At 43.2% G+C, this 15,564-nt stretch overlaps 1 protein-coding gene across 1 annotated transcript in view; it reads left to right on the top strand.

The window, feature by feature from the left end:
- The window catches only part of LOC132822824 (potassium channel subfamily K member 9-like), a 59,896-nt gene extending 44,581 nt beyond the window's left edge, over positions 1 to 15,315 (top strand). The window contains exon 2 of the mRNA XM_060836182.1: positions 14,411 to 15,315. Within this exon, the coding sequence (XP_060692165.1) occupies positions 14,411 to 15,315 (905 nt within the window). The remainder of the gene's footprint in view (positions 1 to 14,410) is intronic.
- Positions 15,316 to 15,564: the final 249 nt, after the last annotated feature.

Raw genomic sequence — 15,564 nt, 5'->3', positions numbered from 1 at the left:
GATTAGATACCCTACAGTGTGGAAACAGGCCCTTCGGCCCTACAAGTCCCCTCTGACCCTCCGAAGTGTAACCCAACCAGATCCATTCCCTACACTTAACCCTGACTAATGTCACCTAACACTACGGGCAATTTAGCATGACCAATTCACCTGGCCTGCACATCTTTGGACTGTGGAAGGAAACCGGAGCACCCGGAGGAAACCCACGCAGACACAGGGAGAATGTGCAAACCCCACACAGACAGTTACCCAAGGCGGGAATCGAACCCAGGACCCTGGCGCTGTGAGACAACAGTGTTAACCACTGAGCCACTGTGCCACCCTCAGAAGTATATCCCCCGCTTTTATATTCATCAGCAGTACAGCACTCTGGGTCGTTGCAGGGGTGTTCAAAGACAAGACACCTGGAAAGTCTGGGTTGATAGAGAAAACACAGAAGCAATGAAGCAGTTCTCAGGATGGTGGAAGGGGTAAGACTGTTCATTAATATCATCAGGCAAAGCAACAAGATTGGATTGGCCACATTCTGGGGCTTTCTAAGAACTTGCTAAAGGAAGATTAGAGACCATGATTAGGAAAGAGAGTGATGAAGTTTGACAACTTGAAATTGTAATTGGGAGGCTCTTTTTAGGAACTGATAAGGAAATTACGCGATCTATGAGGCATGGAGAAATGAGTAGAGGCCTGCCCTTGGGCATATCACCACTGCTACTTGATTAGAATTTATTTGATCGCTTGTGTTTTGTAGAAAATTCCAGCTCTGATGTTTTACTGCTACACCTGATGATTAAAGCACTAACAGCAATAGCATAAAGGAGGCTGTTAATAAACGGCCAACATTGACACTGCTCTTAAACAGAGCCTGCTGCCCACTTAATAGACACCATTAATCTTCTGGGAATAGATTTACTTAAACGAGGCTGATTCTGACATACAAAATTTGATTAACCCCAGCTCCTTTTGAGAGAGAGAGAGATTTGGAAGGAAAGAAATTACACCACTAGATTCACATTAATTCTGACATAATTTGCAGGGACCTTCTGCTTAGAAGACAGTTATACTGCATTTACTGATCTAAGAGTGATAACTTCTATCCCAGCCATATATGCCCAGGTAGCTTTGATTAGTACCTACCCGATACAGTGCTAATTTATATAAATGCTCTATCACATTCTCCCAGTTTTATACAGACCACTGTAAGCCAGAAAGTGTAAGATAACCTCACGGAAATTTGACAGCATAGGCTTCAGCAAAAGCTCAAAGCTCCCAAATCTCTTCAATTCTCTACCAGAAATACTTACATTTGTATAGCAGACCCTGCAACAACCCAGAGTGCTGTATTGCTGATGAATATAAAAGCAGGGGTGTACTTCTGAGGCTCTGTAAGGCTCTGGTCAGACCACATTTGGAGTATTGTGCACAGTCTTGGGCCCCATCTCTCAGGAAGGATGTATTGGCCCTGGAGTGTTTTCAGATGAGGTTCACGAGAATGGTTCCAGGAATGAACAGCTTAACGTATGAGGATCGTTTGAGGATTCTGGGTCTATACTCAATGGAGTTTAGAAGGATGAGGGGGAAATCTAATTGAAACTTACAGAATACTGAATGGCGTGGACAGAGTGGGTGTTTCCATTTGTAGGAGAGACTAGGACCCGATCGCATAGCCTTAGAATAAAGAGAAGACCTTTTAAACTGGAGATAAGGAGAAACTTCTTCAGCCAGAGAGTGGTGAATCTATGGAATTCACTGCCACAGAAGGCTGTGATGGCCAGGTCATTGAGTATGTTTAAGACGGAGGTAGACAGGTTCTTGAGTATCAAGGGGATCAAAGGTTATGGGGAGAAAATGGGGTTGTCAAACTTATCAGCCATGATTGAATGGTGGAGCAGACTTGATGGGCTGAATGGCCTAATTTCTACTGCTATGTCTAATGGCCTAAATCAGGAAATCTGTCAATTTGCCTCCAGTAAGCTCCCACAAATAGTGTGACAATGATCAGATTATTTAGTTGTCTGGGGGAGCCAAGTTGCTACAGCTAGCAAGCCCTGTGGGGGAAGGTGTAATCCAGAGACAAGGCCTAATGCTTTAGAGACGTGAATTCAAATCCCAGCACAGCAGCTAGGGATTTTAATTCAATTTTATAACAAATCTGGAAAAAAATGTTAGCTGCAGTAATAATGACAATGAAACTAATAGATGTGAATGCATTGGAGAGAGTGCAGAATAGACTTACGAAAACGGTTCCAGGAGTGAGAAATTTCAGTTATGAGGGTAGTTAAAGACATTGGGACCGTTGTCCTTGCAGAGCAGAAGGCTGAGAGGAGATTTGATAGAGTTTCCAAAATCATGAGAGGGCTGGAATAAATAGGGAGACGCTGTTCCCTCTCATAACAGGGACAAGAATGGGAGCTAGAATATTGTGTGCAGTTCTGGGACCCACATTCGAGGAAGGATGTAATAGCACTGGAGAGAGTGCAGAGGAGATTCAACAAGATGTTGCCTGGCCTGGAGAGTTTCAGTTATGAGGAGAGATTGGACAGACTGAGATTGTTTTCCATGGAGCGGAGGAGATTGGGGGGGGACATGATTGAGAGGTATAAAATTATGGCCAGCATAAATAGAATATTTCCCCTTGGTGGAGGGATCAAGACTGGGAAAGCACAGATTGAAGGGAAGTGGCAGGAGGTTTAGAGGGGATCTGAGAAAAATATTTTTCACTCAGAGGATGACGGGAATCTGCAGCTCACTGGGTATGAGGGAGGTAGAGGGAGAAACGCATGGAAACATTTAAGAAATACATGCCAAGGCACACAAATGCTAGAAAGTGGAATTAAAATAATGAGGTGGTTGTTTTTGACCAGTGCCGACTGTATGGGCTGAGATGCCTTCATCTGCTCTATGAGAAGGCATAGGTTTCAAGTGATGTGCAAAAATGATTTGAGAAACCAACATTTTCACACATCAAATAGCCTAGGTATGGAATGTCATGCCAGGAAATGTGAGGAGGCATGTTCAATTGAGGCATTCAAGAGGGGCATTGGATGGTTATTTGGATAGAAACACACAAATGAGATGGAGATACGACAGGAGATTGGCACAAAGTGATGGTCTCATCTGAAGAGTCCGTACATGCACAGTGGTGAAAATGTGTTGCTGGAAAAGCGCAGCAGGTCAGGCAGCATCCAAGGGACAGGAGATTCGACGTTTTGGGCATAAGCCCTTCTTCAGGAGTGGGCCAAGTACACCCTCTGCATCGTAAGAATTCGCAATTTGGTGATACTAGCTGGTGGAAAAGTATTGTTTCTGCTGTTTGGAAAAGAGAACTTGTTGCCCTTGTCAGGCCTTTCACACGTGTAACTCCGAGCGCGATTCTTAACTGAGCTCAGAAATGACCCAGCAATCTATTCTGTGGTCATAGAGTCCTACAGCACAGAGACAGGCCCTTTGGCCCAAACTGGTCCATGCTAACCAAAATGTCCGTCCACGTTAACCCTATTTCCCTGCACCTGACCCATATCCTTCCAAACCTCTCCTATCCATGTATTTATCCAAATGCCTTTTAAATGTTGTTAATGTTCCCACCTCAACCACATCCACAGGCAGCTCATTCCATATGCGTACCACCCTCTGTGTATAAAAGTTGCCCCATAGGTTCCCTTTTATTTTTTCCTCTCTAACCTTCAACTGATGCCTTCTCTTCCTCAATTCCCCAACCCTGGGAAAAAGACTGAGTGCATTCACTTTATCCATTCCTCTCCTGATCTTATACACCTCTATAAGATCCCCCCTCAGTCTCCTACGCTCTAAAGAAAAACGTCCTAGCTTGTCCAACCTCTCCCTATAATTCAGACCATTGAGCCAAGGCAACATCCTTGTTAATTTCTTCTGCACTCTTTCCAGTTTAATAACATCCTTCCTATAGCAAGGTGACCAAAACTGAACACAATACTCCAAGTGCAATCTCACCAACGTCCTGTACAACTGCAACATAACTTCCCAACTTCTATATTCAATGCCCTGACCGACGAAGGCCAATTTACCAAAAGCCTTCTTCACTGTCCTGTCTATCTGTGACTACACTTTCAGAGAACCATGCACATGAACTCCAAGGTCCTTCTGTTCCACTGCACTCCTTAAGGTCCTACCATTCACCATGAAGCTCCTGTCATGATTTGACTTTACAAAATTCAAAACCTCACAGTTATCTATATAAAACTCCATTTGCCATTTCTCGGCCTACTTCCCCAGCTGGTCAAGGGTCTGCTGAAATTTATGGTAACCTTCCTCACTGTCCATGATACCACCTATTTTAGTGTCATCAGCAAACTTACTAATTGTGCCTTGTAGATTCTCATCCAAATCATTGATATAGATAATAAACAATAGACAATGGAACTGACCCCTGAGACACTCCACTAGTTACAGTCCTCAAGTCCAACAAACATCCTTCCACTGTTGCCCTCTGCTTCCTACCATCAAGCCAGTTTTGCATCCAATTTGACAGCTTGCACTGGATTCCATGCGATCTAATCTTTCAGAGCAGCCTACATGCAGAACCTTATCAAAGGCCTTACTGAAATCCATGTGGCCTACATCTTACCACCCTGCCCTTATCAACCTTCCTGGTCACTTCATCAAAGAACTCTGACAAATTTGTGAGGCATGATCTCCCACTCACAAAGCCATGTTGGCTATTCCTAATCAAACCCTCTCTTTCCAAATGCATGTATATCTTATCCCTCAGAATCTTCTCAAGTAGCTCACCAAAACCAGCTAAAGGGCACTTAAGCTCTGAGCAACAAATTCTGATCATGCCAACAATACATACTTCCCAAGAAGAAAATAAAATGTGCTGTTTTTCAAAATAGTGCTGTGAAGGTCTTTCCCATCCCTTTTGAGGGCAGACAGGACTGTGGTTAATATGTAATCTGAAAGATGGCACTTCTGATGTAACCCCGACAAGTGCAGCACTGCCTCTACTCTGCGGTAGAATGTTAACCTTGATGTTTATGTTCAAGCTGCTAGTGTCAGCTGTGCTCCAGCAATCTATCAATGCAGAGTGGAGAACCTCATCGCTCGCACATAAACTGTTCCTTAAAACCTACAACTTTGACCAATTTTGATGGTCATCAATCTTGATCATTGGAGTCCTACAGTGTGGAAAGAGGCCATTGGGCCCATCGGGTCTGCACTGAAGTTCCAAAGAGAATGCCACCCAGACCCCAGACCCTCACCCTATCCTATAACCCCACATTCCCCATGTCTAATCACCTCACCTGCACATCACTGGACCCCATGGGTAATTTCCTGCACACCTATGGACTGTGGGAAGAAACCCGAACACCCAGAGGAAACCCATACAGACACAGGAAGAGCGTGCAAAGGCCACCCAGACAGTTACCCGAGGGTGGAATTGAATCTGGATCCCTGGCACTCTAATTTTATTTGATTAAGAGGTTTTCCAATGTTCAAGATGCCATTGAATCATAGACAAAGTCAGAAAGTGTGGTGCTGGAAAAGCACAGCCAGTCAGGCAGCATCCGAGGAGTAAGAGAGTCGATGTTTCAAGCATAAACTCTTCGTTGAATCATAGAGGTCTACAGCACAGAAAAAGGCCCTTTGGTCTATCCCATCCACGTTGATCAATAATAATCACCTCGCTATTCTAATCCCATTTTCTAGCACTTGGCTTGTAGCCTTGACATCACAGGTGCACATCTAAATACGTCGAGTCATACCGCACTGTCCAACCAGTCCATGCTGATCCTGTTCCCAAAGTAAATTAGTCCCATCTACCAGCTTTTGGCTCATATCTCTCCAAACATTTCTTATTCATGTACTTATCTAAATGCCTTTTGCACGTTGTAACTGTACCCACATCCATCACTTCCTCTGGAAGTTCATTCCATGCAAACATTGCCTCTCTTGACTTTTTTTAAATCTTCCTCCTCACCCACCTTACAAATATGGCGCCTCGACTTGAAGTCCCCCACCTTAGGGAAAAAATACCTGCCGTTTGTCTTATCTGTACCTCTTATGATTTTATAAACCTCCATAAAGTCATCCCTCAAACTCCTATATTCCAGTAAAAAAAGTCCCAGTCTATCCACCCTTGACCATCTACTAACTCAGCTCACTGTTATTTAACATGGATTCCTCTCTAACACCTCAACAGCTTTCTGTTTCTGGAACTATTCTCAAACTGAAATCTAAACCACTCAAGATTCATTTCAACCCAGACTGCTTGGAAACTTTTAATAACAGCACTTTTGCTATTAGGGACCTCTTCTCTTCGAATGATTTTGCTCACTGACTTCTTCAGAATTATTCTGATTTTCTGTGTTATTAGATTCCGTCTCTAGGCAAGAACATTTTTTTTCCTTTCTTCTGTTCTTTATTTGCTAATACGCTGAACTGTTCAACTTATGAGTTTAAAGACCTCATTTAAATGCGTTTAAACTGAACAAATCTCCAGACACCCCAGCAAAACGCAAAGAGCAAATCTAAAATGAAATGGAAAGACATGCATTCCTCTTCTTAACACTCAAAGTAAAAATATTACTTCATCTTAAAGCTTTACATTATTTCCATTTCAAACCCCAGGTTTCAAATAATAATATCTTATGAATTTTTATCAGACTGGTATCAACGTTTATAACCATGAAACTACTGTATTATTGCAGAAATCTACCCTGTTGTCCAAAGTGCTTCACAGTTAGTTCTAGCCCTAGCCAAGTTCCTGCATACATACAACACTGGCATCTTTTCAACAATAGGGAAAAAATGCCCTGCTGTGCACTTGGCCAAAGAATACGACAAATCTGGCCCAGTTATAGACCCATAAGCCTTCTCGTGAAGCCAACTGCAATGTAATAGAAAGGGGCATCAATACTGCCATCAAGCAACACTTGCATAACAAGAACATACTCACTAATGCTCAGTTTGGGTTCTGTCATCTCCTGACCTCAATAGATCCTCAGTTCAAGCATGGACTACACAGCAGAGATGAGGAACTAGGGGCATTGGTTCAAATCCCCCTATAGCAGATGGGGAAATTTTGATTCACTAAAAAACTGCAACTAAACGTTAGCTTAATGGAAATCATATTCAACTGTTTTATATATATATATCCACCTGAAAATGTGTTGCTGGTTAAAGCACAGCAGGTCAGGCAGCATCCAAGGAACAGGAAATTCGACGTTTCAGGCCAGAGCCCTTCATCAGGCATATATACACTCATATATATCCACCTGGCTCACTGATGTCCTTTGGGGAGAAGAATCTGTCATCCTTACCTGGTCCGGTAACACCAGACCCACAAAATGTTATTGGCTCTTAACTACCCTCTGGGCAGTTCGGAATGGGTAATAAAAGTTAGCCTAAGCAGTGCTCATAACCCACAAATGAAGTTTTAAACTTGAAATGGTATTGTTGAGAGAGCTTGGGGTGTGATGCTTGTTGTGTTTCAGAAAGACAGTGTTGGTTGTAGCTTGTAGCGCGGGAGGTTAACTCAACATTTCATGCCAATGACCATTCATTGGAAATGCTATCATTCCGGAATCATATAACAGTCAAACTGGGTAAAAGGTCACTGTGTACTTCCCAAACTGGACGGTCATTTTTACAACAACACTAAATGGATCTGAAATATAGATTCTGGGGTAGTAGTGACCTGTATAAGAAGGAAGAGTTGCACCTGAATTGGAAAGGGATCAATATCCCGGTGGGGAGATTTGCTAGTGTTACTCAGGAGGCTTTACACTAGTAAGGGGGCACGGAACCTGAGGCTGATACAGTAAAGAAGGGGAGCAAGTTAACTAATCAAGGCATGCAAGACCATGGCAGAGAATGAGTTAAGACTGATAAATTATACTGCATTTAATTCAATGTGAGAGGTCTGACAAGTAAGAACTTAGAGCATGATTGGGAACGTGGCACTGGGATATCCTAGCTATGACAGATATGTGACCAGAGAGGGACAGAACTGGCAGCTTAATGTTCTGGGGTAGAGATTCTATGAGAAGGATAGAAAGGGGACCAAGAGGGGAGAGGGGAGTGGCATTTTAGATTAAGGGTACGATTACACTTGTACTTGGGGTAGATATTCCTGGGACAACATCCACTAAAGTGATATGGATGGGACTGAGAAATAAGAAAGGGATGATCACATTATGAGGATTGTATTTTAGCGCCTCCCCCCCGGCCCCCAATGTCAGAAGGAAATTGAGAAGCAAATGTGCAAGGAGATCTCAGATATCTGTAAGCATAATAAGGTTGTAATTAGATTAGATTCCCTACAGTGCGGAACAGGCCCTTCAGCCCATCAAGCCCACACCGACTCTCCGAAGAGTAACCCATCCAGACTCATTCACTTACTCCTTACTAATGCATCTATCACTATGGGCAACTTAGCATGGCCAATTCACCTAACCTGCACATCTTTGGACTGTGGGGAGGAAACCGGAGCACCCGGAGGAAACCCACACAGACACGGGGAGAACGTGCAAACTCCACACAGACAGACGCCCGAGGCGGGAATTGCACCCGGGTCCCTGGCGCTGCGAGGCAGCAGAGCTAACCACTGAGCCAATGGTAGGAGATTTTAACTGTCCAAAGATAGACTGAGGCTTCCATTGTATTAAGGGCTTGGATGGAGAGAAATTTGTTACAAGTTCCCAAAGAAACACCTGTATATTGTCCAAACATTGACCTAAAAATCAATCAATTCTCTCTCTCTTGATTGGAGAGTTTTGCATTGGATTAACATTACAGTGAATGGCCAGTCAGCCCAAACGAGTTATATTGTAAACAAATCTTTGTGCCCTTCTCCATGTCACCCTTATCAGTTTAATCTTTTATTCCCTTAGCATCAGCTAGTTGTGTAAGTTCCATTTAGGAAAGTCCCAAGGTATCGATAAAACACAGAAACCAGGAGCAGAATAAGGCTATTCGGCCCTTCGAACCTGCTCACACTGGTTAATATGATCATGGCTGATCCTCGAGATCAGCATCATATTCCTGCTTTCTCTCCACACCCCTTGATGTCATTGAATGTTTTTTAAAAAGATCAATCTCCACAGTCATCCATTCCGCAGCCTCTGAGTGAAGTAGTGTTTCCTCATCTCAGTCTGGAATGGCATCCTGGAGATTGTGAGACAGTGACTCCTGGTTCCGGAGTCAAATCCCTGCAGCAGATCTTGGTCCAAATATCGTTAAAATATCTGAATCCCAGAGGTGAAATGGGAGTGTTGTCCTTGACAACAAGGCTGTATTTAACTGACTGACTTGCTTCAAGGGGCCTAACCAAAACTGGAGTCAGTGAGAATCAGGGGAAAACTCCGTGCTGGTTGGAGTCATTCCTGGTACGTAGGAAGATAATTGTAATTGTCAGAGGTTAGACATCTCAGTTCCAAGACATCTCTGCAGGAGTTCCTCAGGATAGTGTTCCAGGCCCAACCATCTGAACATCTGTGACACTGAGATGAGATGTTAATCTGAGATGAAGTGCATACTTTAACTTGGTTATAAAAGATCCTATGGCTTTTGAAGAAGAGCAGGGGAATTTTCTTCTGTGTCATGGTAATATGCATCTCTCAAGTAACATCCCTGAAACAGTTAATGTGCTCAACAGCTTATTGTTTGAGATAGCTTGCTGTGGATAAATTAGCTTCTGCATTTCCTACATTAAGCTTCATAAGTACTAAATTAGCTGCTAAAGTGCCTTGGAACATCCTGAGGTTACAAACAGGTGCTCTGTGTATGATGCTATTTCATTCATTCTGCTGCAAATGTCTGTTTATTTCTCAATTGTGTTCCTTGTGATGATAGCATCAACCTCTCCAGAAAATAGTGTCTAATATCACAGAGTAAACTGTCACTCAATATCTTTGGCTGCAGGCTATATTCTATCACCTGTAGAGACTTTTATTTTTCTCTGTAAAACTGGGATTGTGTTCCCAGTTTACAGAGTCTGCAAACAAAAGGAATATGGTCAAGACTTGTGTATTTTTGTAAACTATATACAGTTTTGGTACCTGATCTCGAGGAGAGGTATCGCAGCATTGGAGGCAGTTCAGAGGAAGTTCACCAGATTGATTCCAGAGATGAAAGGCTTGTCTTATGAAGAGAGATTGAACTGTTAATGCACATATGTGCTAGATTTTAGAAGAATGAGAGGTAATCTAATCAAGGTATATAAGATGTCAATGTAAATGTAGAGAGGTTGTTTCCCCTTGTGGAACAATCCAGAATGACCGGTCATAGTTTTAAGCTAAGGGGCATTAGATTTAAAACAGAAATGAGAAGAAATTATTTCTCTCAAAGTGTTATAAATCTGTAGAATTTACCACCCCAGCATGCAATGGATGCTGGGATACTAAATAAATTTAAAGATCAAACAAACTTTTGATTATTGAAAGATTATGAGTAGCAGGCAATAAAGTGGAGTTGAGGCCAAAATGAGATCATATTTGTAGTGATTGGAACTAGGTGGATCTTATTGACTATGAGATCCTTGATTAGTGTTGCTAACATGGGCCAATCAGGGAGCCCTGGCTGACAGAGATAAACAGGGGTTTCAGAGTCCTCTCACTTCAGGGACTAACTCTGAGCTGGCTGGCTACAGGCACTGTGTTGTGCACAAGTGAATAAAGGATGACTCGGTAATGGGATGTCACCCTCTATGCAGTTAATCCAATATTAACTGTTGGAGCAGGCTCAAGAAACTGAATGGCCTACTCCTGCTCCTAGTTCTTATGTTCTTATTTTTGATTTTTTCCATGGTAATGTAGCTAGTCAATCACCGTCAACCTACCAACCAATCAGTACCCTTTTCTCCTCTCGTGTAAATTATTGTGACTGCATGAGCTTCGACATTCTTGTGTTTGTCCTGATGAGTGCAAGCTGGAAAATATCAGAAACATCTTTCTGTTCTCAGAAGATTCAGGCGAGAAAGTTAGGAACATGCAAACAAGCGAGACAAGGAAAGACCGACTCATCCACCGAGGTTGTTTCAAAACCATTACAATCCTTACATTCTCTGCCTTTGACTTTTGAGTGAGAATCTCTGCTGTGTCTCAATCAGTGAATTAGCTCTGGATCTACAGTTGTCTTTGGTATTTCATAGAACCATACAGTATGGAAACAGGCAATTCAGCCCAACAAATCCACTGAAGAGTAACCTACCCACACCCACCCCCTACCCTATTACTCTATATTTACCCCTGCCAAATGCACCTAACCTAAACATCCCTGAACACTATGGGCAATTTAGCATGGCCAATTCACCTAACCTGCACATCTTTGGATTGTGGGAGGAAACCCACGCAGACACAGGGAGAAATGTGCAAACTCCACACAGACGGTCACCTGAGGCTGAAATTGAACCCGTGTCCCTGGCGCTGTGAGGCAGCAGTGCTAACCACTCAGCCACTGTAGTTGGGAAGGGAAGGTTAAATCAACAAATGCTCCCTGGTGACAAGTGATGAGTGCAAGAGGACAGGAAAAATTTAAGCTGTGGTCTTCAGGCCTGCAGAACTGCCAACAACTGTCAGAAGTGAATAATTAGATAAAAAACAAGGACTGCAGATGCTGGAAACCAGAGTCTAGATTAGAGTGGTGCTGGAAAAGCACAGCAGGTCAGGCAGCATCTGAGGAGAAGAAAAATCGACATTTTGGGCAAAAGCCTCAATTGCAAGTTGTACGTTAAAACTGTTTAGAAACATTCCTTGTAAAATTTTTTAAAAAACACTTCAAGAAGAGCATGAAGCCACTGGAAGGAAATTGGGTAAAAAAGAAATTGAGTTATATTACAAGTGAATAATATTATGAAACTATTAAAAAATATGGTGTGAAGAGGGTCTTTCCACAATTATTAAACCGAACGAATGAAACTGGAGAGCTGTAAAAGCTGTTATATGAATGTTTACAACATATCTCAATGGTATTATTTTATTCTTGCAATGATATTTTTGTTACAATCATCAGTTCAATTACTACTTCAGCATGTTAAAAATACCCAGGTCTCCACTTCAAATCGATGTAAAAATTTCACAAAACCAGAAGGCAATAGCTTGTGAAGTGTCAGGACGTCGCTCATAGCAACCAGTTGAGACAACCATGGCTGCTTTATTCAGTGTTTTCCAAATGGAAAATCTCAATTTGTAAATTAATCTCCCTTTTTGGCAGGTAATTCTTTCTGCATTTTCTTTACATCTTGCAAGAAACTGATATCTGCAGCATGGAACTGTAAGCAGATACTTTTTCTGTGCCAGTCTTGGGGTGAGGCTGAGAGAGGTGAAACACCTTAGAGCAGTGAAAGCTAAATGGAGGGTTATTAGATGCATTTAAAATGATGAAGGGTGTCAATAGAATGAATCAAGAGGATTTGTTTATGGTAGCTGAAGGATCAAGAAGGCAGTCACAGATTTTTGATGATTGGCAAAAAAAGAGTATGCATGAGGAGAATTGATTTTATTAAACAGTTAGTTAAGTTCTGAAGGAGGGTTACTGAACTCTGCTTTCTCTTCACAGATGCTGCCAGACCTGCTGAGTTTCTCCAGCAATTTCATTTTTTTTTTGTTTCTGATTTCCAGCATCAGCAGTTCTTTGGTTTTTAGTTAAGATTTGGTGGAATGATGGACAAAGAGACAATCCCAGGATTCAAAGGAAAATTGCATAAATACTGGGAGTTGCAAAGAATCGCACCCAGTGAAGAACTAGGAAATGGGGTTAACTCCATCACTCTTCGATAGAACCAACAGAGAATCAAAGAGCTTAACTGCCTGTTTCTGTGTCATGAAATGATAGAGTTTTTACAGCACTGTAAAAGGCCCTTTGGCCCTTCGTGGCCACACCAGTCATCGAGCATCAATCTATTCTAATCCCATTTTTCAGCACGTGGCCCATAGATTTGTATGCTATGTTATATCAAGTGCTCATCTAAATGTCTCGAGTGTTCTTACCTCTACCATCCTTTCAGGCAGTGAGTTGCAGATACCCGCAAGCCTCTGGGTGAAAAACATTTTCCTCAAATCCCCTCTGAACCTCCTGCTCCTTATCTTAGAACTGTGGTCCTTGGTCATTGGCCCCTCTACTAAAGGGGAAATGTTGCTCCCTATCTACCCTGTCCATTCATCTTGCAACTGTGGGCACCTCAACTAAGTTGAGGCAATGGCAGATGGAGGGATTTGAATTCAATTTTTAAAGAAACGTGGAATTAAGAGTCAAATGATGGCCAAGAATCCATTCACAACTGTCAGAAAACACACACCTGGTTCACTGAAGTCCATCCTTACCTGACCTGTCTACATGTGATTCCAGACCCACAACAATGTGGGTTGGTCTTAACTGTCCTCAGGAAAACAAGGGAAGGGTAACAAATGCTGGTCTAATCATCACCTGGAAATGAATCTTTTAAAAAAGGTCCCTTTTCAGTTTTTTTCTGCACTAAGGAATACAATTCCAGCCTATCTTCACAGCTGAGTCATTCCATCCAAGGCCACATCTCAGTCAATGTCCTGTGCATCCTTTATAGTGCTGTATTCATTTGTGACTCCAGGACATTGACTTGTCTTGACTGGCATGGTCATGTTGATAGACGGATTCAATAGGATGGACAGAACAAAGCTAACTACTCTACTGGGGATGGCAGGAGGTCAGAGAGAAGGCAGGAGAATGAGGTTGAGAAACATATCATCTGTGATTGAATGGCAGAGCAGACTCAATGGGCCGAATGGTCTAATTTTATTCCTATATATTAGATTGGTAAGATTTAAGCTGAGTTTATTCAGGAGTGAACTGAGGAAGTAGACTTGAGGCCAAAAGAAATAGAAATCCTCCCTGAGGATACGGGAGAATCAGTTGGAGAGTTGATGGTCCCTTGTAGGGTAAGGATTTCAGGGTAACTGAAGCAAAGGCAAGTAAATGAAGTTAAGTGCAGATCGGTCACACCCTAACTGGGTATGACCATTTGGCCATGAGGCATATGAGCAAAGGTAGGCCATTCAGCCCATCAAGTCTTCTCCAGCATTCAAGGAAATCAGGGCTGATCTGATAATCCTCAGCTCCACTTTCCTGCCTCTTCCCCATACTTCCTGAGTGGATCAGGCTGAAGGGGAGGAATGGCCTCTTCCTATCCCTATGGTTCTGTCCTGACTGAATTCCACACCTGTTCATTTAACAGGAACATTGAGCAAGAAATGTGTTTGTTTCCAGCCCCGACTGGTTCAGGAGAATTAGGCAATTTCTTTGTGTGATCAACTGAATGTGCAAACTGTGTTTTAAAGTGAAGGTCATTCTGTTTTGTAATGGTTTAGATACAGCAGATGAATTGGTTGAATTGAAGTGACAGCAGAGTGTATGTATGATGCACATTAACTAACAGTTGGTCTTCTCTCTGCCCTGTCACCAGGTTATGGCCATGCAGCACCAGGTACCAACGCTGGCAAAGCCTTCTGTATGTTTTACGCAGTTTTGGGTATCCCACTGACCCTGGTGATGTTCCAGAGTCTAGGCGAGCGCATGAACACCTTTGTCAGATACCTGCTGAAAAGGATAAAGAAATGCCTCGGAATGAAGAAGACCGAGGTCTCCATGGAGAACATGGTAACAGTCGGCTTCTTCTCCTGCCTGGGAACCCTCTGCATTGGAGCAGCAGCATTTGCACACTTTGAGGACTGGACCTTCTTTCATGCCTATTATTACTGCTTTATCACTCTTACCACCATTGGATTTGGGGATTTTGTGGCTCTCCAGAACAATGAAGCATTGCAGAAGAGGCCTCCTTACGTGGCATTCAGTTTTATGTACATTCTCGTTGGACTGACTGTGATTGGAGCCTTCCTCAACCTCGTAGTCTTGAGGTTCCTCACTATGAACTCGGAAGACGAGAAGAGAGATGCGGAGGAGCGTGCTGGGAATAGAGACACGGTTCTGGCCATCGGAGAGGATATTCAGAGCAGGAGCACCGTATTGCTGCCCTTGGAGGAAGGCCGCAGCAGGAGCAATCTAATTCCCCTGATGGAGGGTGAGGTGGAGATCAGGCATGAGAGTCTGCCAGAGCCTGTCTCCGATGTCGGATCTCTTTGCTCCTGTATGTGCTACCGTTCTCAGGATTATGAAAGCTCTGACAGATTGCACCCTTGCTCCTTCAGAGCCCACACCAACCCGGTTTACTTCAACTCCATCTCCTTCAAGGTGGATGAGATGTCATTGAGTGCACGAGAGAACTTTGCCCTCTCCTCCCCCGGCAGCACCACTTCCCTTGGATACCCAAGCTTCAGCCAGCGCCTCCGAACCCGGCGAAGGTCGGTGTGAGCCCACTGCATGTGCCCTAGCTGGAGTTTGCTCGATCTAAACGCTCAATGCATTGGCGGCAGCAGCAGCATGGCAACCAGAGCCTGAACAAACAAAGCATGGCTATTGTACACCACATCTCAGTAACAGCTCGTCTGTGCTACTGGGTGAATGGAGATGCGCAAAGAGAGCAGTTTGGACACCTGAAGCCTCCTGAAGGTGGGCCTGACTCCACAATTAACCGAGGGTCCCGGATGTGGCCCAGCTCTT

The sequence above is a fragment of the Hemiscyllium ocellatum genome, chromosome 15, assembly GCF_020745735.1.
Source record: "Hemiscyllium ocellatum isolate sHemOce1 chromosome 15, sHemOce1.pat.X.cur, whole genome shotgun sequence".
NCBI lineage: Eukaryota > Metazoa > Chordata > Chondrichthyes > Orectolobiformes > Hemiscylliidae > Hemiscyllium > Hemiscyllium ocellatum.
The sequence above is the reverse complement of the archived record's forward strand: the minus strand, read 5'-3'. Positions and strand labels throughout refer to the sequence as shown.